The 22,720-nt window shown below is 43.0% G+C and overlaps 1 protein-coding gene and 1 pseudogene across 2 annotated transcripts; one reads left to right on the forward strand and one right to left on the reverse strand.

Moving 5' to 3' along the window:
• The first annotated feature begins 1,665 nt into the window (after positions 1 to 1,665).
• Positions 1,666 to 12,630, forward strand: LOC129832212 (kinesin light chain 1-like). Of its 2 annotated transcripts, none has more exons than XM_055896100.1 (12): positions 1,666 to 1,721; positions 5,502 to 5,732; positions 5,934 to 6,164; positions 6,461 to 6,536; positions 6,790 to 7,018; positions 7,144 to 7,231; positions 8,351 to 8,452; positions 9,224 to 9,397; positions 9,617 to 9,716; positions 9,891 to 10,071; positions 10,159 to 10,225; positions 10,421 to 12,630. In XM_055896100.1, the coding sequence occupies exons 2-12, from the start codon at positions 5,523 to 5,525 to the stop codon at positions 10,511 to 10,513; spliced, it is 1,551 nt and encodes a 516-aa protein (XP_055752075.1). In that variant the 5' UTR covers positions 1,666 to 1,721; positions 5,502 to 5,522; the 3' UTR covers positions 10,514 to 12,630. The 2 variants fall into 2 exon arrangements, with proteins under 2 accessions (XP_055752075.1, XP_055752074.1); XM_055896099.1 differs by lacking the exon at positions 1,666 to 1,721 and adding an exon at positions 1,731 to 1,959.
• Positions 12,620 to 21,643, reverse strand: LOC129832213 (general transcription and DNA repair factor IIH helicase subunit XPD-like; annotated as a pseudogene).
• Positions 21,644 to 22,720: the final 1,077 nt, after the last annotated feature.

The raw sequence follows: 22,720 nt of genomic DNA on the forward strand, positions 1-22,720 counted from the left end.
TATCTCAAGGCCATCAGACTGTTAAACAGCCATCACTAGCACTGAGAGGCTGCTCCTACATACAGACTTGAAATCATTGGCCACGTTAATACATAGAACACTAGTCACTTTATTAATGCTACTTTAATAATGTTTACATATCTTGCATTATACATCTCATATGTATATACTGTATTCTTTACTAGCTATTGCATCTTAGCCTATGGCACTCTGTCATTGCTCATCCATATATTTATATTTATATATTCCATTCCTTTACTTAGATTTGTGTATTAGGTATTTGTTATGGAATTGTTAAATATTACTTGTTAACTATTGCTGCACTGTCAGAACTAGAAGCACAAGCATTTCACTACACTCGCAATAACATCTGCTAATCATGTGTATGTGACTAATCAAATTTGATTTGATTTGATTTGACATGGGGAGTAGTGAGGCCTAGCGCTCAGGCCTGGCTTCCCTTATAGGGTATGGGTCAGCCTCAGTAGCCACACAAGCCCAGCAGCTGAACCATCAATCACCCGGATCGTATAACTGTCTACAGAAACCCACAATGTGATCTGCTCTCTGTCTCCCTCTCTCTTCATCTCTGTAGAAGATGCCACTGTGTTCTATAGTCCATGTTGGTCTCTATAGCCTTGCAATTTGTTTCTCAGATTGCTCCTGCTCTTGCCATCTTTCTCATCACTCTGTCTTTTCCTCCTGATTTCCTTCTGGTTTTTGCGCATCCTTAATCTTTGCAATGAACATTTTTACCGGAATGTTGTAATTCATTCATTCTGAGAGGCCTGCACATCAGATATGTTGTCCAATATCCACAGACATCAATACCTTTTAGTTTACTTACATTCTCTTTTTCACTCCTATATCTAAGCCATTAAGTCATTGCTCTCTTACTGTAACTAATGTTGATGCCTCGTACAACCCTGCCATCACCACTGTCTCAACTAATACTGCTGCTCCTAATGTTTATTATTCTCCCTGGGCCATCCCTCCATCCCATCCCACCCTTTTAATCTGCTTTGTTGAAAACTTGCCAAGTTATAATAAGTCCCCTCAGGGTTCCACTACGCCTTTTACTCCACACGAACACACCCCCGTCCCACACACACCGACCCCCACCTTTCTGTTATTGCTGTCTATTTCGTAGTCTGCATGATAAATACAACACCATGCAGTGACGTGTGGTGCCACTGGGCATGTTTGTGTGTTGTGTTGTGTTGTGTTGGTTACAATGTAACTGACTTATGAACAATAGCCACTGACTCAGCAAATTAATTATGCACATACCAATTCGTTACTTACAATAACAGTAACACTGTGCACACAAGCATGTAGCATATTCCAAAATAATATCACAACAAAAACGCATTTCATGGAGAAATAACCACAAATGTGTCCATATCATCAGAATACCAGTTCTGGTATGTAGCACTTTGAAAACTAAAATCTCATTCCATTACAGCCTAATAAATTGAGAGCCTGTCATTGATAAATATAATTTATATCATATTAAATACATCATATATTATTTGAATATATACACTTTTTAATGCATTTATTTAACATTAAATGTGAATAGAGCAGTTCAGCCTTGCTGTCCTGTCTGTGCTGGTTTGTCCCGTCACTCGCAGTTCAGAGCACCCACAGATAGATGGCCTTGTCCCCAGACGGAGATGACATCCATCTACCGCGGTGCATGGTGGGAATGATCTGATCAGGTAAGCTGAAATGAGAGTCTGAGCCGCAAGAACAGGTGAATGATTACTGAATTACTGTAGGACTACTGTTAATGCCGTCGTCTAAATTTATCCGTTATCTTGGTCCCATAATAAACAAATAGTGGATGTTTTCACGCGAGCGGTCCAATTAACTTTAATAATGGGAGCCCAAATAAAAATCGGAGATACGTGACAAAAAGAGGTCGACAACTCGCCAAAAGCCTGGAATTAGCAGCAAGTAGGTTAAAAATAACTTTGTTGATAGGACTCTTGTTAGTGTTAACATCAATTTGTTCTTTGACATGTGGATCATACTTTTGTAGTTTCAATGGCTGCATTATATCCCAATGGTCTTTATTTTCTTCTGCATGATTATAGTATGTCATCAATACATTTATTTGACAAAATTAATTAATAATTTTGATGAATATATTTTTGTCTTTATTTGTCGTAGCCTACGCAGTATACTTTTTCCTATACCATTTTAAACGCGTTGACAAAGCCACAACAATACACCGGCCTAACCATCTGTTGTTATTGTCTAATGTTATACAAATTCGTAATCCATATAAAACCGTGAAGGCAGACACAGTAGTAGCCTATGGCACAAGTCCTCCTGTACACAGGCACATGTTGTTTATCTGTCTCTGACAGGTGTTGCATTTCTCCCATAGAGGATGCTCTTCTGTAGGCCTATCGTAACTGTAGGTCTATCGTAACTGTTTCACTATTTTTTATTTAGGTCTACTGACCTGTCAAAGTGTCTTCGTGAGTGTATAAAATGGTCAAGGACAAAATAATGCATTATAAAAATTATATATTCCGATTTAATAGGCCTATTCATCCATAAAACATGACATTAACTAATTTATTTTGCACACAATAAAGTATGTAAAGTAAGCTTGATTTGTAGCATACTGGGGGAGGCGGGTAGGCCTAACTATTCAGTCATCACATTTATTGCTTTTAATTGATCAGGCGCTCCTGAATCTCACCACCACTTGTAATGATATAGAATTTCAGGCACAACACAAAAACTTCAGATGGTGTGAAATAGGGTCTAAGCTACAACCTATGCAAAAATGAAGAAACATTTTTAGTTTATGCGTTTTTAGATAATTTACATTACATGTTTAAAATTAAAGAAAAATATTATTTAAAAATAATAATAATAATTATATATATTGAACAAAAATAAAAACTCAACGTGCAACAATTTCTAAGATTTTACTGAGTTACTTATAAGGAAATCAGTCAATTGAAATAAATTCATTAGGCCCTAGTTTATAAATTACACGACTGGGCAGGGGCACAGCCATGGGTCAGCCTGGGAGGGCATAGGTCCAACCACTGGGGAGCCAGGCCCAGCCAATCAAAATGAATTTTCTCCCACCAAAGGGCTTTATTATAGACAGAAATACTGTCAAGTGGATGGATTATCTTGGCAAAGGATGGATTATCTTGGCAAACAGGGATGTATACAAATTTGTGCACAGAATTTGAGAGAAATAAGCTTTTTGTGCTTATGGAATAGTTCTGGGATCTTTTATCTCAGCTCATGAAACATGGGATGAACACTTTATAAGTTGCATTTATATTTTTGTTCAGTATAGTTTGACAACACTATTAGTAAGCTTTTAAATTATCTCAAACTCAAACGTTTATCTTTTCCAGTGATGAAGACATTGATGTCTCAAGGTATGGTGGAGTATGCAAAATGGGCCAACTTTGAGTACTTTTATCTCCTGAATTTTTTAGCGTTCAGGTTCAAAAAGTCACTTTCTGACCACTTCTTCCATGTATGGAAATGTATGGAAATGTACTGTATGTTTACATCAAAAGTGAGGCTGTCAAAAAGGGATTGAATTCAAATGGATTTACCCAAATACGAAATTAGATCACCACTCTTTTCAACTTTAGATCCGTTATTGGTCCTTTATAAACTGACTGCAGCATGAGTCCCAATCAATTCCAATGACCACTGTTGTTCACAACTGCCATACGCTGCCCTCCTCCCAGGAGCCACGAGTAAACCGATATCCTTGTGTTAATGTATGGTCTGCTGCAGCTGGCCTGCCTTTTTGGTGTTATGCTGATGCTGCCTCGTGCTCAGGCCCAGCACAGCTCACTCTCTTGTTCCTCAAAGACACCTGTTTCTCCTCTTAGGCGCTTGGCTTCACAGCGCAAACCTCCTGTCCTGTACTCCCATTAATATTGGTATGGTGTAAGGGTGATCAGAGGTCTTTTATGCTCAGGCTGCCCATCTGGTCAACCTTTTTTTATTTCTTTATGAGGCCATCCCCTGTAGCCGTGCTGCAAGATGCATCAACACGTTATTACCACAGCGAGCAAGGACCGTGAAATAGAACACCCAGCCATAAATAGAACACCCACTACTATGTTTTATTTGTATCTGTACCAGGTCAGGGTTGATATTGTTGTGGGTTGAATGTCAGAACTGCACTCCAACCATATGATCAGACCTATTCTCTCTGGGCCCGTTCTCATTGTACTATGCATCCCACTCCAACCCCTCAATGTGGCATGAAGGCCCCTTGACCAGGAAGTAGACTAGATCATGTGTTATGACTTGAGTCGGCTCCAGGCTTTATGCCTTCGGGCTCACAGAGCAACATTACACCGTTGTCCCAGGATGTGTTTTACACACAGTACAGTACCATTGGTGTCTGTATGGGCTATTCACTGTTTCCTTTGGTTGCCAGAATGCATAGTGATTGTGGTTATGAAAGTTTGCATAAAAATACCCAGGCAGATCACTTTACAGTTTCAACGGCTCTGGCAGGCTGTCAGGTCAGCATGCTGTTGTCATTGGTGACACCCCCCTGCAGTGGTAAACATAGACTACACTTGTAGTTTTGCATTTAGCACGGAACTTGGAGCATCATTGTATGTTCTGATAAGACGTTTTGTTTTGCAAAACAGCTATAGGACAGATAAAATGGATTATTGTCATTATGGTAGGCTTGTGTGTTATTAGTTTGGTTAGAAGTGACTTATCCCCTCTCCTTTCTCCTCTGTGTGTTTGTCTTTGCGTGTCTAGGGGCTGCTGTTTGTGAGACATCTCAGTTCAGTACCAGCTATATTTTACTGTAAATCACTAGTCACAAGTCTCTAGCGTACTTGCAGTGGTAAAATGATAGTTGTATTTGTAAAGCTAGTTGGTTAGCCAGCACATTGTCATAGTCCAACACAACATTGTTTACTGTGGAGTGTTGCCATTAGACATATTACCACCAGTGGATAATTCCGTGCTGCCATTGAACACCTTTATTCACTTTGTGTGTCCCATGCATATACACTGAGTGTACAAAACATTAAGAACAGCTGCTCTTTCCATGACAGACTGACCAGGTGAAAGCTATGATCCCTTATTGATGTCACTTGTTAAATCCACTTCAATCTGTGTAGATGAAGGGGAGGAGACAGGTTAAAGAAGGGTTTTTAAGCCTTGAGACATGGATTGTGTATGTGTGCCATTCAGGGGGTGAAGTAGTAAGTGTCAGGCGCAATGGTTTGTGTTAAGAACTGGAACACTGCTGGGTTTTTCACACTCAACAGTTTCCTGTGTGTATCAATAATGGTCCACTTTCCAAAGGTCATCTGGACAGCTTGACACAACTGTGGGAAGCATTGGAGTCAACATGGGCCAGCATCCCTGTGGAACGCTTTCGACACATATAGTCAAAAGCATATAGTCCATATGACCATGTACAAGTATTTTAAAATGGTGAACCCTCCGCTTCCTCCTTCTCCATCCAGGGTTGAGCTGAGAGTGGCACCATGTTGTCAGGGGAGGAGATTCTGTGCAGCACGCGGCAAGTGATAGCGGGCCTGGAGGCGCTTCGTGGCGAGAACCACACCCTCCTGGACGACCTGCAGAAGGCGCTGGAGGGCCGGCCGGCGGCCGACAGTGGCAGTGTGGAGCAGGAGAAGAGTGGCATCATCCGCCAGTCTCTGGAGAGGATAGAGCTGGGCCTGGGAGAGGCACAGGTGGGATCATACTGGAGATGAGGGAATGTATGGAGATAGTAGAATGCATGAAGACCGCATAATGGGTGAAGTTGTCCTTTGGCTGTATTTTGGCTGTATTTTGGGTGTGTTGTATCTGTACATGTGTATATATGCACACCTACTTCACTCTCTTTCTCTTTCACTCTCTATCTTTCTTTCCCTCTCCCTCCTCCTCCCCAGGTGATGATGGCTCTGTCGGCCCACCTGGGCTCCCTGGAGGCGGAGAAGCAGAAGCTGCGGACCCAGGTACGGAGGCTGTGCCAGGAGAACCAGTGGCTGAGGGACGAGCTGGCCGGGGCCCAGCAGAGGCTGCAGGACAGGGAGCAGGAGGTGGTCACCCTGGAGGAGCAGAACAGACACCTGCAGTTCATGAGCAGCATCCGCAAGTACGACCAGGAGGAGCCCCCACCGGTATGTCACAGAACACCACAATCAGGGTCATATTCATTAGGCACCAAAAGGGAAAAAGACTGATACAGTGAGGAACAACCAAAACTTGTCTAATGAGAAATGTTTCGCTACGGTGTGTCCTAATGAATATGACCTAGTACATGGTTCATGTGTTTGCCTCATCTTTTATGTAATGACTAAAGCTAAGCTGTTGGTGGCTTATCAGAACAGGTTGATATGTGTTTCTCTGTAAAGTTCATATAATTACTCCCCTCAGCTCTGTACTATAAATCTAGTTATGTTCACTATGTCGACAGGAAGACAAAGGAACGGGCTCCACAAAGGAGTCCCTAGATGATCTTTTTCCCACGGACGAGGAGGAACAGTCACAGAGTACGTGCACTCGTCAAATGAGCCGGCTATTCTTGTCTATCTATCTGCTGTGCAGACGAGCTATGCATGTATGTGTGCCGGTGTCTCGATGTGTCTCCCTGTGTTGCATAGTCTGTCACTCGCTGTGTGTTTGTTTGTGTATGCGTATATTCACAATATATTTGCCAGTGAGCATATGTGTCCATGTATGTCTGTGTTCATGTATATTTGTGTGTCTGTATGAATGACTCTACCTCCCTCTCCTGTCCCCCAGTATCTCAGCCCCACGGTAGCAGTGTGGCAGCAGCGGCCCAGCAGGGAGGCTATGAGATCCCGGCCCGCCTGAGGACCCTTCATAACCTGGTGATCCAGTACGCCTCCCAGGGCCGCTACGAGGTGGCCGTGCCCCTCTGCAAACAGGCCCTGGAGGACCTGGAGAAGTCCTCGGGCCACAGCCACCCTGACGTGGCCACCATGCTCAACATACTGGCCCTGGTCTACAGGTGATTGGAGCCACATTAGCCTAGCATAGCCTCGATGCTAGGTCTTACTGTGGGGGATTTCCGTAGTGTGGCTAGTTAAGTTAGCCGTGTGTTAAAGCTAAAGGCTGTTTCGCTCTTCTCTGCAGAGACCAGAACAAGTACAAAGAGGCGGCGAACCTCCTGAATGACGCATTGGCCATCCGGGAGAAGACCCTGGGCATAGATCACCCTGCGGTATGTTCCTCTATAGCAGGGGTCGGGAACCTTTTTGACTAAGCGAGCCATGAAAGCAAATCATTTGGAAATTTATTTCAGTGAGAGTAATATATTTTAAAAGTGAATTCAACTAAATGTCAGTATAATAAGCCTCTGAATTTGTCGAAGTGCCGCATTACATTCGACCGTTTCATCGATGTAATTTTGTCATTGCAAATTAGACACACCGCAGAACCTGCTCTCTCCACAAAGGCGAATTCTTCGGTCCATTCGTCCTGAAATGTACGATACTCATCATCTTTTTTTCTTTTCGCCAAAGGGTTAGCTTTGAGCTAATGACCGAGCAGACTGATTCAAAAGGAGGCGTTTACCTGTTTTACCTAGCAACGGCCAACGTAGGCCAGTATCATTTAATTAAAATAATGGACAATTGCTCCTGCAGCCCTGAACAGGACATGAGCAGTGAAAAATCGATGGATGGATTAAAACAAGTGAGAATAGGCCTCCCGGGTGGCGCAGTGGTCTAGAGCACAGGCGCGCTGTGTTAAGGCGCAGTGGTCTAGAGCACAGGCGCGCTGTGTTAAGAAGCAGTGCGGCTTGGTTGGGTTGTGCTTCGGAGGACGCATGGCTTTCGACCTTTGTCTCTCCCGAGCCCGTACGGGAGTTGTAGTGATGAGACAAGATAGTAATTACTAGCGATTGGATACCATGAAAATTGGGGTGAAAAGGGGAGAAAAATAAATAAATAAATATTCTCACAATTTTTTTTCTTTCTTTCTTTTTTAATCTGCGAGCCAGATGCAATCATCAAAAGAGCCACACCTGGCTCGGGAGCCATAGGTTCCCGACCCCTGCTCTATAGTCTATAGTGAAGGTTAAGGGTCACCAAAATGGACAAACAGCTAAATAAGATCTCTAAAACATGCATAGCTAATGGCTTTCCCCAGCTCAGTGGATAAGCAGCTACAATATGTAACCAGTGGTGTAGTGGAGGGTAACCCACCTTTTGTGGAAAAATGAAATGAAAATATATGAAGTGTTTCTTTTTTCACTGCGACCGGCGATCAGAGTTTACCTCCCCCTTTTTTTTACCACTACATTACTGTATGTAACTAACAGTACTGTATTTGTTTATAGGTGGCAGCCACACTCAACAATCTTGCTGTACTGTATGGAAAGAGAGGGAAGTACAAGGAAGCTGAGCCACTGTGTAAGAGAGCCCTGGAGATCAGAGAGAAGGTAATGAGGCAGTAACCTAGCAGCACCGTGACTAGAAACCCTGCCCTCTGATGGACCAATGGCAACTCTGCAAGAATTCTGTACTACATAGCACTGCAACCATACTACATAAAACATTGGGGTCGTTACTCAAAAAAAGTAATATTACCTATGACTCATTACTTCTTTAAACAATAAATAATTACTTACTACTCCCTGGGAAAAGTAATTTGTTATATTACTTTTGCGTCACACCCCAAAACGTTGCACATTCTTACTCAATGTAAACAATGTTGTGTTTCTAGCAGTGGAGAGGTGTTTCTCGCCTGGACACAGTTGACATTTTACTGTTATATTCTTGTAATCGTATCCTACCAAATCAAAGTAATGGGAGTACTTCCGCGCTGAGAAACTCAATGTTTAAGATGCTTCTACCATTTTCCATCTCCCTCACTAAAGCAGTTAGCAGCAATGTGTGCGTGCGTGAACAGGAACTTTGTGAGAGGGCGTCAGATGAAAACAATTTGAATCTGGGGCGGGGGGATTTAAAAAATATATTTTGCGCCGTCACAAATACTTATTTGGATCAGTAACTGTAATAGGAAATGAATGATAACACAAGTAACAACAAAAAAAATGATCAGTAACTCTGTTATATTACTCGTTACCGCAAAAAGTAATTTAATTACTGTAACGCGTTACTTTGTAATGCGCTACCCCTAACAATGCTTATTACCAAAACGTGCCTGTTGATCTCCCGTCACCCCCCTCCTCTCTTGTTGTCGTGGGCAGGTGTTAGGCACGGACCACCCTGACGTGGCAAAGCAGCTGAACAACCTGGCGCTGCTGTGTCAGAACCAGGGCAAGTACCAGGAAGTGGAGCAGTACTACGAGCGTGCCCTGCACATCTACCAGAGCAGGCTGGGCCCCGACGACACCAACGTGGCCAAGACCAAGAATAACCTGGTGAGGGATGGAGAGGGAGATGGAGGGAGGTGTAAAAAGGGGGAGTGGACATGGTTGGCATGGTCACTGGGCTAGATGATACCATATTATTTGTGTGTATAATATGCTATAATTGGGTAGAAGTGGGGGACATTGACCCAAGCTGCATGCGTGTGTCTATCTATCTGAGGTGTGATTGCGCTATTTGTGACTCTAGTATTGCTGTATTTCTGGCTACAGGCTTCATGTTACCTGAAACAAGGGAAGTACAGACAAGCTGAGGCTCTGTATAAAGAGATCCTGACCCTGGCCCATGAAAAAGAGTTTGGATCTGTGGATGGTGAGAGCAAAGTCATAATATGATCTTTGAAACCTGCTCTCTAGGTTCACTAGCATTTTGACCCTAAAAGAGTGTATGTATTGGAATAAAAATGTATCTCAGATATGTACTGTAAATAGCTCATCTTACTGGAATGATGCCACTGATGTGTATCCTCTGATGTTGGTGTCTCAGGTGAGGTGCGGGACATCTGCACCCACACGGGAGAGGAGGGCTCCATGCAGGATGGGCTGGGCAGTCTGAAGCGCAGCGGCTCGTTCACCAAACTCCGCGAGTCGATACGCAGGAGCAGCGAGAAGCTGGTCAGGAAGCTGAAAGGAGTCGGAACTCAGGATACCACCCCTCCGACTCCTGGGTAAAGACCAAGTCCTCATTCTGCATGTGTTAGCTCTCAAAATGTTCAATTTGTTACTCTCACTCCCTCTTTCTTGTTCTCTCGCAGGATGAAAAGGGCTAATTCTCTGAATGTGCTGAACGTGGGTGCGAGGGAGCGTCAAGAAGCGGCAAGGGTGAGCATCAGTTTCTGGCTTTTTCTCACATTTCTGTACAATATGATTGTTAGTGTTTATTCATCACCTTTCATTTTATGTGCTTCATATCCTAAGGCATTTCTCTGGCTGTGTGTCATCAAAATCAATGTACTGTGTATGTCATTGTTATACACATACGGTCAGACTAGTCAAGTGTTTTGTATGTTCTTCCAGGGCACCAGCGACCTAACAGAGAACCGAACCCTGAGCTCCAGCACCCAGAGCCTTGCACGGCGAGGGTCCCTCAGCTACACCTCTGAACACTAGCCCCCCTCCCAACATCCAGGAAGTACTCTCATACAGCTCTGACCCCTACTCCACTCTCCGTCTGTGGATTGGCCTCTTGTGCCTACATGGGTCACTCCCCCCCTTCCCTGTTTAAATCGAACACTGTTCCATTATCAGTTGAGGTTTGTTTACTGCACTATGTTGTAGTGGGGGGAGGCCACTGGTACTCCTTGCCTGCTGTCTGCTAGTTTCATCCCCTGGTGCCCCAGTTCTAGGGTATAGATTAGGATACACACAGCAATGAGGACTGGTTTTGAGTGACACAGATTGTATCCATTTCAGACCAGTTTAATCTGGAAATGAAATGACAATCCATTTTGCTTTTTTATAATGATTTAGTAATGCTCTGTTGTGACTTACTGTACAAGGAGGGAAATGCTTGAATTCTTAAATGATTGTTCACAATTATGAACATGTTGATATTTCTATTAAGGTAGTGTCTGAAGCTATTGGATATTATCTAAATGACTGTAGCTATGCATGAAAAAAATACTTTATTTATACAATATGGTTTTTTAAATGTGTTACATTCTGATTTTATCTTCTTGTGTTCATGTTTACCAGCGGTTCTCGTGTTTTTGGCACTAGATTTTAATTCCAAAACGCTGATCTGCACAAGCACAATTAAAACAAAGATTTACTAATACATCTAGTGAATGTGATGCACAATCTGTGTATTGGCTTCCATATTAGGTTATGGTAAAGGACTCTCCTTAGTCCACAATATTACAGCAAAATCTCTACTTCCCAGTCCAGCTGTAGAATGCTATGTAATTATTGTCTAAGGCTTGGCATTCTGTGAAATGTTTGAACTATGTTTTGCCGATTTCATTATGAGCAGATATAAAAAGCATAAGGGGCTCCCAAGTGGCACAGTCTAAGGCACTGCATCTCAGTGCTAGAGGTGTCACTACAGACCCTGGTTCGATTCCAGGCTGTATCACAACCAGCCGTGATTGGGAGTGCCATAGGGCGTCGTTAGGGTTTGTAAATAAGAATTTGTTCTTAACTGACTTGCCTAGTTAAATAAAATGAAACTATTTTGATGGGCCAAAAGTAAAAGCACTACAGTATGTGCCTGTATGTAATCTATTATTTTTAAATTTCTCAGTTTGGTATACATTTACATTTTTGGGGGTAGCTAGCTCTAATTTAAATTCCTTCTGGAACATGTTTAAAAATTATTTGATTTTGTTGATGTAGCCTATGCATCTTATTCAGGATGTTAGCAAGTCAAGAGTAAATATATGCAATTTGAGGCACAAAAAGTGATTGTTAATCCATTGTGGCGGTATTGCCACGTGATCATTGAAAGAGCTGTAGAGTAGTCACTAATGTAGAAAACCTAGATTGTTAACCCCCATTAAGATGGATTGAAGGCGTTAAATGCAGATTGCGACAAGGTCGCCATTTCGAATCCCAATGAGCCTTTTGTTTTCCAACCTTAACCATTCACATTTCTCATTTGACGTTCTAAATTACTAATTGACTGAACAGCTTTATAAATGTGGGAAACGTGTGGCACCCTCCCTCATGCTGCTGCAGTGGACTAGAACTGGGATAGGGACCAGAAGGCCACAGGTTCTAATCTTTGCCATGCCCTTTTAATCGTCGACACTGGTCAAAAAAATAAGGGGGCACAATCCGATCAGGACACAGAATGCATGTTAGAACCGGGGATATAAACTGACAAAAGCAATCAATCATTTCTATTGCGCAATCTGAAACGCTTGATACAGAAGGTCATTTCCAATTGAGTCGACATATGCAGCGTTTACCATGAATGCAGTCTTCGCCAACACGGGAACATTGCCTTTAAATTTGAATCACGCTGTAACGCTGACCTTCAGCGGTACAGATTAAATAGAATCCTACTTATTTATGTAGAACTCTTGCTGTTACGGAGAGCTTTCTTTGCAGATTGTCAATGTTATTGAAAATGACAAATGTATTTTATATCTGGAAACCATAAACAAATGTCAAATAAAGTATATCGAGTCTCTTCAATCCACTGTATTCATGCTAGCCTTGTCTGTATCATGATGTACATGTGCAAATATTTAGAAGACAAAAATAAACATGCTAGAAACTGTAAACATTTATTTTTCGGCCTCCAAGCTTATGCAAATATACACTTTGTAAGAACATATAAGCTGCTCTATGTACAGTAGGATTGAAACAGTGACCTTGTCTGTATGACAGATGTGGGTTTGACTGGGTGATGACATTTCCTCTTAGGCTTGGTGAGCGATCTGGGCGATCTTTTGCAGCATGTCCTCTGACTGCAGCTGCTCCAGTGTCAGCAGAGACAGGCCCAACTGGTCCTCCTGGGGGGGGGGGGGCATTCAGAGAAAGTAGGGGTTAAGGGGAGACCTGGGACACGTTCACTTGGCAAACATTGAAGAACGTTGCAGGTAGAGATGTCATGAATAGATCTGACGTGATTTCTTATTCTACATGTCAGACAGGCATCTCCATAACATTTGTTTCCACAACCTCGGAAACCTGCTAAACATGTGCCTGTACTGTGATGTGCAGTACCTGTCTGAAGGACTGGGCCATCTGGCGTAGGAAGTGTTTGGACAGCTGTACCGTCTCGTCGATGGTCAGGTTGAGGCTGCCGTCAGTGAGGTGCTCCTGAATCCACCGGGGCAGCTTCCCTCGCTTGTCAACCCGGGCATAGCGCTGCAACACGAGAGAAAAAGGATCTTAGGCTTTGTTCCAATTCTCTTCAATACTGATGTGAAGGAACTAGATCACTAACAGCATTATGGAACAACCTGCTGTGAGCTCAGTGCATTATGGCTTTCAACTTCCAGAAATCCACTTTCATATTTTTTATTACAAAAGGAATTTTTAGTTTTTATTAGGATCCCCATTAGCTGACGCCATAACGTCAGCTAATCTTCCTGGGGTCCAACACAGAACTATAAATACATTAAACATTTATTTAAGTAGACATTGTAGACAAAAGAAAATTATCAGGATCGAGTCTGTATCAATGATCAGAGTGGTAAGAAACGGTCCAACAATTCCTCTCAAACTTTTGACACACCAAGTTACAAAGGCCCTCACCTTGTCTGCGAAGATCATCAAGCCGTAGTCTGTCTTGCCCCTGATGATGCGGCCCACATCACTCATCTCTTCAAATAACTACAATGAACAACTCACTGTACATGACCTGTGTTGTAACTTTGACAGCCATTTTGTTTTGCAAATGAGCCTGAAGGAGGCTATACTACAGGAACTAAAACACTCACCAAAGTCGATTCCCTCGGACACCTTCCCCCTGGCCACAGACAGCAGGATGGCTCCTCTGCCGTTCTCACAGGCCTGGGGAACAACGGATAAGAGGTCAGACACAACGACAGAAGACAACCTAAGACAATCAAAGAAAGGGTCTCCTGACCTCCTGGTATTTCTCCAGAGCCATGCTGGTCGCTGCTGTGTCTGGGGTCTCGATGAAGATCAGCTTGTTCCTCTGGACGTTCTCCAAGATGCCCTACAGACAGAGACACACCGGGACAGGACAAGAGGACAACGCTTACTCAACTTCCAGATTACTACCCTTCAAAAAATCAAATTTCTCCAACTCAGGAATCTATCACCAATATCAACATTGGACACAATTCTAGCTGCTGCCAATAAAATGCTAACATACTGTATACTGAGCAAAAATATAAAACGCAACATGCAACAATGAAATAAATTCATTAGGCCCTAATCTATGGATTTCACATGACTGGGAATACAGATAATTGGTTGGTCACAGACACCCCCCCATCAAAAAAGGTAGTGGCGTGGATCAGAAAACCAGTTAGTATCTGGTGTGACCATGTGTCACGCTGCATGAGGCAAATCTCCTTCGCATAGAGTTCATCAGGCTGTTGATTGTGGCCTGTGGAATGTTGTCCCACTCCTCTTCTATGGCTGTGCGTAGTTGCTGGATAATGGCAGGAAAACTGGAACACGCTGTCTGGTGAGTGTGCAGGCCATGGGACATTTTCAGCTTCCAGGAATTGTATACAGATCCTTGCGACATGGGGCCATGCGGAAACAAGGTGATGGTGGGGATGAATGTCACGACAATGGGCCTCAGGATCTCGTCACGGTGTCTCTGAGCATTCAAACTGCCATCGATAAAATGCAATTTCTCTTCGTTGTCTGTAGCTCGTGCCTGACCATACCATAACCCCACCATGGGGCACTTTGTTCACAACGTCATCAGCAAACCGCTCGCCCACACAACGCCATACACGTGGTCTGCGGTTGTGAAGCCGGTTGAGCTTACTGCCAAATTCTCAAAAATGACGTTAGAGGCGGCTTATGGTAGAGAAAATAACATTCAATTCACTGGCAACAGCTCTGGTGGACATTCCTGCAGTCGGCATGCCTATTGCACGCTCCCTCAACTTGAGACATCTGTGGCATTGTTTTGTGTGAATAAAATGTGAATTTTAGAGTAGCCTTGTATGGTCCCCAGCTTCTTGATATGCCATACTTGTCAGGTGGATGGATTATCTTGGAAAAGGAGAAATACTCACTAACAGGGATGTAAAAAAAAAGGTACACAATTTTAGAGAAATAAGCTTTTTGTGCATATGGAAAATGTCTGGGATCGTTTATTTCAGCTCATGAAACATGGGACCAACACTTTACACGTTGTTTGTATTTTTTTTCAGTGTAGCTATGTCTATTGCCATAACAGCACAAACAGAACCACACGATATTCACTTAACATTTATTCTCACTTCCATTTGTGGACCGTGTGTACACACCTGCTCATACCACAATATTCTCCATGTAGGTGTAGCTGGTAAAGAAGGCCACGATGCCATCGGGCACGATCACAGACATTTTCAGCAGCAGGTTGCCATAGTTACAGATGACAGCTGAAAAATAGAAACCAGACCAGGTTTATTCCAATGTTTTGTTTTATCACAACTAAGGAACAGAGTCTAAGCTTACAATTATTTTGATACAATGTAACAATCACTAACCAAAATCTTCACGTGTCTCAAACTTGGAGGTCATGGCCACCTGGTCGTTCCCCCTCCCCACCACCTGAAAAAGGAAGAGCTCAGTGTCACCCCCTTGCATCCTTTCTGAAGCTCAGCATAGCTTGAATTAACCACTCAGGTCATATCATGTAGACTGTTTCTGAGGTTACTCACAAGAGGGCAGAGGCAGGTGCGTGCCAGCGTCATGGTGAAGGATGCCGTGGTAACAGGCCGGAAGTCCAGGATTCGGGGGTAAATGTCCAACGGTGAAAGGGTCTGTGGGTAGAAACATGGTCAGAAGTAGACAGCCGCAGGGTAGGACAGCCGAGCCAACACACAGCCAAGGGATCAATGGCGTGAGGTGATGATCATACTCCTGAACTAACTGCTGAAGACACCTACAGGCAAAATAATATAAACTATCATACTCCTTTACATTTGTTTGCATCGCATGAACTCTGTCATTCTGAATGGTGGTAAAAAATAAATAATTAAAAGCTGCATATTTAAGGGGGAATGCCCTGCTGATAAAGTACTGAGAAACAAAGAAAAGGCATGTGTCCCTCATTAACACATCTACATGGACAAGATACAGCACTAAGTTTACAAATAGCACCCGAGCCTGACTGCATTGGAATGTGAGTGGCCACATCTTGGACAGACTAGACCATCAGCAGGTGGCTTATAATCACTGATTAGTGGCTAGGTCACAGGTAATCTAGGAACGAGAGAGAGAGAGTGATTACCCCTGACGTAATGATGACAGACTGGAAGCGCTCAAACACAGGCTTGATGGCAATGGAAGGGTCCATACAGCTGAAGGGAGATCAGAGCCAGGGTTAGAAGATCCCAGATAAAAAGCGTAAACCGACATACGTTGGTGTTTTTTAATGCACTAGCCCATAAAATAAAAGGCTGTTTAATATCTGAAACTACATTAATGCCTGGACCTGGATTTATGCAATATATAATATAAATTGTTCCTGTTTCTCTCAACTAGATCCCAGGTAAGATGAATGCCAAATCATTTCTTATGATGCATTTAAACTATCCAATGACACAATGAGTAACTAAGCAGAGTGTATACATGAGTCATTCACTTGCATCCTAATGGATTATTGCACCCTTGGCTCTTGCAGTGGTACAACATCTCATCCATCAATAACACACCGTTCTGCTGGCGAAACAAAATATGAACCGCACCTGAAGTGCAGAACGGGGTTAGCAATGGTGGGGGTTCGGTCTTCAAAGGGTTCAATGATGATGGTGAATCCTGAGGGTGGAAGATGGCAAGGAACGGACAAAGAATGTAAATAACCACAGAGCTGTAGCCGTGTAGAGATAACATAGACACAGTCAGCCTAGGGAGGTTCAGTACCTTTGCTGTAAGTGCTGACCAGTGTGGCAAAGTTGGAGATGAGGGTGATGGCTGAGAAGTCTGCGATGTCTGCTATCTCTAAAGTCCTCAGCAATGAACGCAACCTCTCGGCACAGAATCTAGAGAAACAAATAGATATGTCATATAAGAATTAAGGAGTGAGGAGTTACTAGAAACTTATTTCAATGTTCCCAAGAGACATAATCCACGATGGAGTCTTAAGTCTAGAAGCATTCCTTTTGCATTCCCTGGTGGACGGAGTTTGCACATGTTAGGGCCATTCCATTAGTCCTAAAATAGAAATCTCCATGGTCCTAAAGTGGAAAACTCCACCAACCAAGGGCACCAGGCTATACAAAACTAACACAAATGTACTGTAGAAGTCACCTGAGGGGCTTGCGGTCAATGCAGACCTTCTGAAAGATGTCTTTGAGGAACTGGTGAGCGCTCTCCTGCATTACATGGTGAATCCTCAGCCTGGACTTCAGCTACTCCAGGAAACGCTTCATGAAGCCCACAAAGTGCTCTGCCGTGCGGATGCTGCCAGGCACAGCCTCTGGAGGCGGATGGGGGAAAGACGTAAAAAAAGACAGTGCGGGGGAGGGATAACAGGATATAGAAAGGGAAAGGTAGATACATGAAACCCTGTTTGAGCATAAATTTATACAAATATGAACAAATACTCAATAACTGGGTTGTTTTCGACTGGACACCAGGGGGCTAACCTTGGAGGATCTCATCTGGCAACACGGGATTGGACATGTAAATGTCGGTCTCCCTGACAACGTTGGCCTCTTTCAGGCCCTCCACCAATCGTCTGTATTCCTCTTTCAGTTTGGCTGCGTCTCCTTTATCCTACAGCAGAGGACAAGCGGTTGAGATGACATCACAAGACTCTTCACTTCTGGGACAAGAACAACAAACTGGTTGAGTCGGTCTCATTATAGACTCCTTGTACATTCTCCTTTGTACACAGAAAATGTTAGTGTATCTAGTGCTGCTCTCCACTAGACCCCTGAGTGGATGACCTTACTTGAGAATGGTGTTCTGTAGGGTCTCCACATTGGCCTGACTGCAGTCCAGAGTCCTCCTGGTGATGTTGACACTCATGGAGTCGATGCACACGTTGTCTGAGGAAGAGGATGGAATATCAGCTTGTGGAGGCTTGAAACAGTGGGTTAACTTAAAGAAATTATAAAGAAACAGGTGGATGTCCTTACCGATGTTATGTGCTTCATCAAAAACAACCACCGATTTCTTGGAGAGCTCCTTTGATACTAGGTCTGCAATCTTTGGATCCAGGAGGTAGTGGTAACTGTAAACTATGATGTTGGCATGGAGGATCTGTATGTGTTAAGGAAAGAAGCAAAAAGGAAAAACATCCTCACTTGTCCATCTCCTTCATACAGTAATACCAGAGAGTTTCTAAACCCAGAGGTGCAACATAGCAAGACTTCCGGGAACGCATGCGAAACAGACCAAGCAGACTAGGGTTTGAGAAGTCAATGAGAGAAGTGAAAAATTCTTCCTTACTTGTTAATTTTCTCAAAATGTAAAAGGCACAACCTAGATCCGAGCCAATGTCTTAAGTAGTTAAATGTTATTACTCCAACCTTGTGAAAGTAAACTGACACATTTTCATCAAAAACAACTTCATATCGAAAGTATATTGCCTAAAAGGGTGATCGGGATTTCTATTGGAGAATCAGTTTCTGCCCATCTTCATACTGTACCGTCTTTAGTAATGCTGTCAAATATAACATGCTACAAAAACAATTGTAAAAGAAAATCATCAGAAGCTATGACAAAGGGCTATTCTTACTGAATAGCGTGCTAGGTAGTAGGGGCACCAGCCTTTCCTCCGCCCAAAGTCCTTCATATCATCCAGGTTGTAGACTCCAGCTGGGAGGGGCACCTGCTTTCCCATAGCGTCAAACTCCTAAAGCAGATTGTCAGTCAGACAGACAGAGGCATGGAAGTCTCCAGATCACTCTCTTTGTCACAATCCCAAGCCCGACCTCATAGAAACGGCATGAAGGCAGGCTTGGGTTGCTGTGCCGTTGGGCGCGGATGTATGACGTTGTCAGGCTGTGACACTCCCCATCCACCTCCTTCCCAAAGCGTAACGAGCTCACCTGAACACAAAGAATCATGCAATTTGGACCATGACATGGACAAAATATTTGCTATTTTGACCACACACAAATGTGTTTGAAGAGTGTTACAGGACCGTGGTTAGTGGGTGTCATCGTGAATATATACTGTCGGCAGTGTACTGACTGCTAGGGCCGGGCAATGAAGTTGTCTACCGTGACCCTTTACAGACATAGAACGCAGTACAGTAACATGTTGATAACTGATGACTTTTCAGAAGCGTCTGTACCTTTTCAGGTTGTAGAATTCTGTTCCTGCATATAATATTCCATTGTTTCCCTGACAACAATAAACATTGCCATTTATGGTGGGTGGATAGATGTGCTGTCTTTCAACTAAATGTCTAGGTAAGTTGCAATAATTAACAAACTTTAAAGTACCATTTTTTTAGGAAAGAATGATCTACGCGTGGGCAGCAGGTAGGCTAGGATTGACTGTTCTGGTCACCTACTGATGGAAGTCAGTCCCGCTTCAGAAGCGGCATTACTTTACAGACAAATAAAATGCTGTTCATGTCTCCAAAGGTTTTGTGTCGCCGTTTAAAAAGCTGTAGTGTAGCCTACCCTAACAGACAAACAAACATGTCGTAGCAGAGGTGCTTTTAAGGGGCCACTAACCATTATATCTGAAAAGGGTAATCGATATAGGCTATACTGGAAGCCTACTGTCATTTCATATTATGAGACAAAAACACACCAACCCACTCATAAACGAAGAGTAGCCTACCCCGTGCTGGCAAGACTGGCCTCAAGATACCCGTCCCGCCGACATTGGTCCCATGAATAGCCTAAACTAGGATATTCTACACGCAACAGACCGAACACACACACGGGTCATTAGCAAAGAGAAAGAACAGGCAGGCCAGCACAAGGGAAAGACAGCCGTGAGCATCTGGTAATCTGCATCTTTCAATGTCTTGTCTTGCATGCCTCGCCAATTCACCAAAGTAGCCTAAAGTTAGTCTCTTCCTCTTTGGTTTTATTTAAAAATTACACAATATTGCACAGGTCTTTGTAGACATATACATCTAGTTAGGCTACACCACAAAAAAAATTATGTTTTGTGATAACTGCACTGATTTTAATTATGTGGGGGGAATTTTTTGTTTCTTCTTCTTAATGTTACGGATTCCAACTTTGTTTAAACGTTTACACCCATAATGGAATCCATGTTTGATTTGGAGGGGTGATAGTAGTAGCATCTAATAATTGGATTTAATTATTTCCTGGGCACCGCTCGGTGATGCAAACGACTCCTTCCCAAACAGAACCGTCCAAGGATATACCCTTCAACGTGTAAAAAGCGATGCCAAACAGGCAGACACCAGTCAGTATACTGTATATGTTTCAAGGCTTGGGATTGTTAAGCCCATAGACCTCCCTTGATTGAGGTCTATAAAATGTGCTACTGGCACGCCTACCTCAGGGTGAAAACATAGGTTTTTTCGAGAGGAGAGCGCCAGAGCCAGGAAGTTGTTCTTCTCTCCCGTCTCCTTAGAATAGAACTCCGTAAGCTTCCTCAACTCCTCCACCACCTGATAGAGAAGGGAGCAACATGGCATCAGAGAAGGGGATGAGAAACATATGTTCTTCAAGGATAGGGGAGCACACACAAAGGTGTAGGAGAAGAGAGAGATCACCTTCTCTATCTCAGGAACAGTTCGAGAACAGTAGATCAGCTTTGTGACTTCAAGGGGATACTCCTGTCAAAGAGAGGAGAGATCACTGTATAAGTGTACTGTCAAAATGGTCCAATGGAGTCCTGACGGAGAAACTGACATATCTTGACTCACCCGCTGATATGCAACAATCAATGACAGAAGAGAGATGGTTTTCCCAGTTCCCGATGGCATCTCCAGAACACCATGTCCCTTTGGATAAGCAATGTGTTACCATCATGCATAGGGCCATAACAATAGGATAGAGCTACAACAACTGGCATGTTGCTGGGTCTCTCTAGTTACCTTGGCATCCAGGGTCCTCTTGAGTTCCAGCATGTAGGAATATTGCTCTGGGTAAATGTAGTCATAAGGAAAATAGACTAACAACCCTTCGATGTTGAGCCTAGAAAAAAGGTATTACAGAAACATGCATGTAAGTGAAATAGTAAGGGCATTTAGCCAGGTAACATTAGCTACCAAAACAGAGCTGTGACAGCACGTACCATTAGCTAAATCAAAGAAACCTATAACTACCTAGCTAACGCCCCTATTCATCTGTGGCTAAGTTCGTTCCAACAGACATTGCATGGTGCAATGTTTACAGTTTAGCCAACTAGCTAGCTTATGATAGCCAACAGCTAGCTATGTTAGCAAAGAGCGGATTTAGTAAAGTTTACTAACGTTACGTGCGCTAGCTAACTAACTTTGCCCTGTCTGAGAATCTCTCTGCCACGAGCATTCACTTCATTTCGGTAGGATGTCTTGCAGCGATGAGCAAGCAGCTTCTTTGGGTCAGGCACTTTTTTCATTTTTCACAATAAATAGATGCCTAGCTAACTTATTGGAAAAACAAAACCCTTCAATTAGCTAGCTATGTCCCACACGTTAGATTTATTCAGACATTCTCCATCTACACAAAGGCCCACCTTTTGCTTCTCTGATTGGTTGCAGAATTGTGATCTGGTCATTTGGTCTTCTCTGATTGGGTTTTGTATGCGTTCCTCAATGGAAGTACGTACCGTTTCTTTAATCAGACCTAACTAGTCAAATATCGAGTTCAATTTTGACATGAATTGCATTTGTGGAAAACAAGACTGTTTTCAGATCATACCTGGTTGTGGCTGGATATTTTCGAGTCGCGTCGGGGATAATTTAGCATTTTAGCTAACCCTAACCCTTTTCCTAACCTTAACTTAATTGTCCTAAACCTGCCAAGTTAATTTTCCTAACCTCCTACGATACTTCTGCTTGTCAAAACCGGCAGACCTGCCTGAGAGCAGTGTGGGTATCCACTAATGCCATGCAGCCAGCCAGGGAGGTTCAGAGAACTTCATCAAACCAAGCAACAAAAAAAACTGAGGTACTGCAGACTAAAAAAAGAACAAAGATTTACCTGAACAGAACATTATATTTATATTAAACATGAGCAGAAGGTATTGTCATAATAGTAGTAAAGGTACTGTACTGTTAGCCTATGTTTTTCATTTGACAAATGACTTAAATGTAAGATAGAGTGGGATAATAAGAAAAATACATTACATTAAGTATCACTCCATCAAGGGAAATATGGTAATATTTCTAACAAAGATATCTACATATATTTCAGGCCTTTGTATCCCGGGAGATAATCAAAATTCATGTAAACTTTACAGTTTGGAAACATACTGTACCTTGTCCAAAAAGAGTAGTCTCTTGGCACAACTTACCCGGGAATGGGGTAAGTTGAGCCCGGGACATGGTAAATTAAAGTTAGACTCAGCGATATGATGTAGATGCAGAAAGGAAACAGCAAAATTAGTACATTTCCACAACAATTAAAAGCGTTAAAGCGCCAGGCTCAACTACTCTGCTGTTTTGGTGCCCTGACTACCAAGCTGTGAACAGCGTGAAGTGAACCCATGCACATGTGCAGATAGTGTGTGTGCCTGTGTGAGAGCTAAGTCTTGCATCTCGCTCATCTTAATATCTGCAGTGCTGCTCGTGCCAACAAATCT

This window comes from Salvelinus fontinalis, chromosome 33 (genome assembly GCF_029448725.1).
Source record: "Salvelinus fontinalis isolate EN_2023a chromosome 33, ASM2944872v1, whole genome shotgun sequence".
Lineage (NCBI taxonomy): Eukaryota > Metazoa > Chordata > Actinopteri > Salmoniformes > Salmonidae > Salvelinus > Salvelinus fontinalis.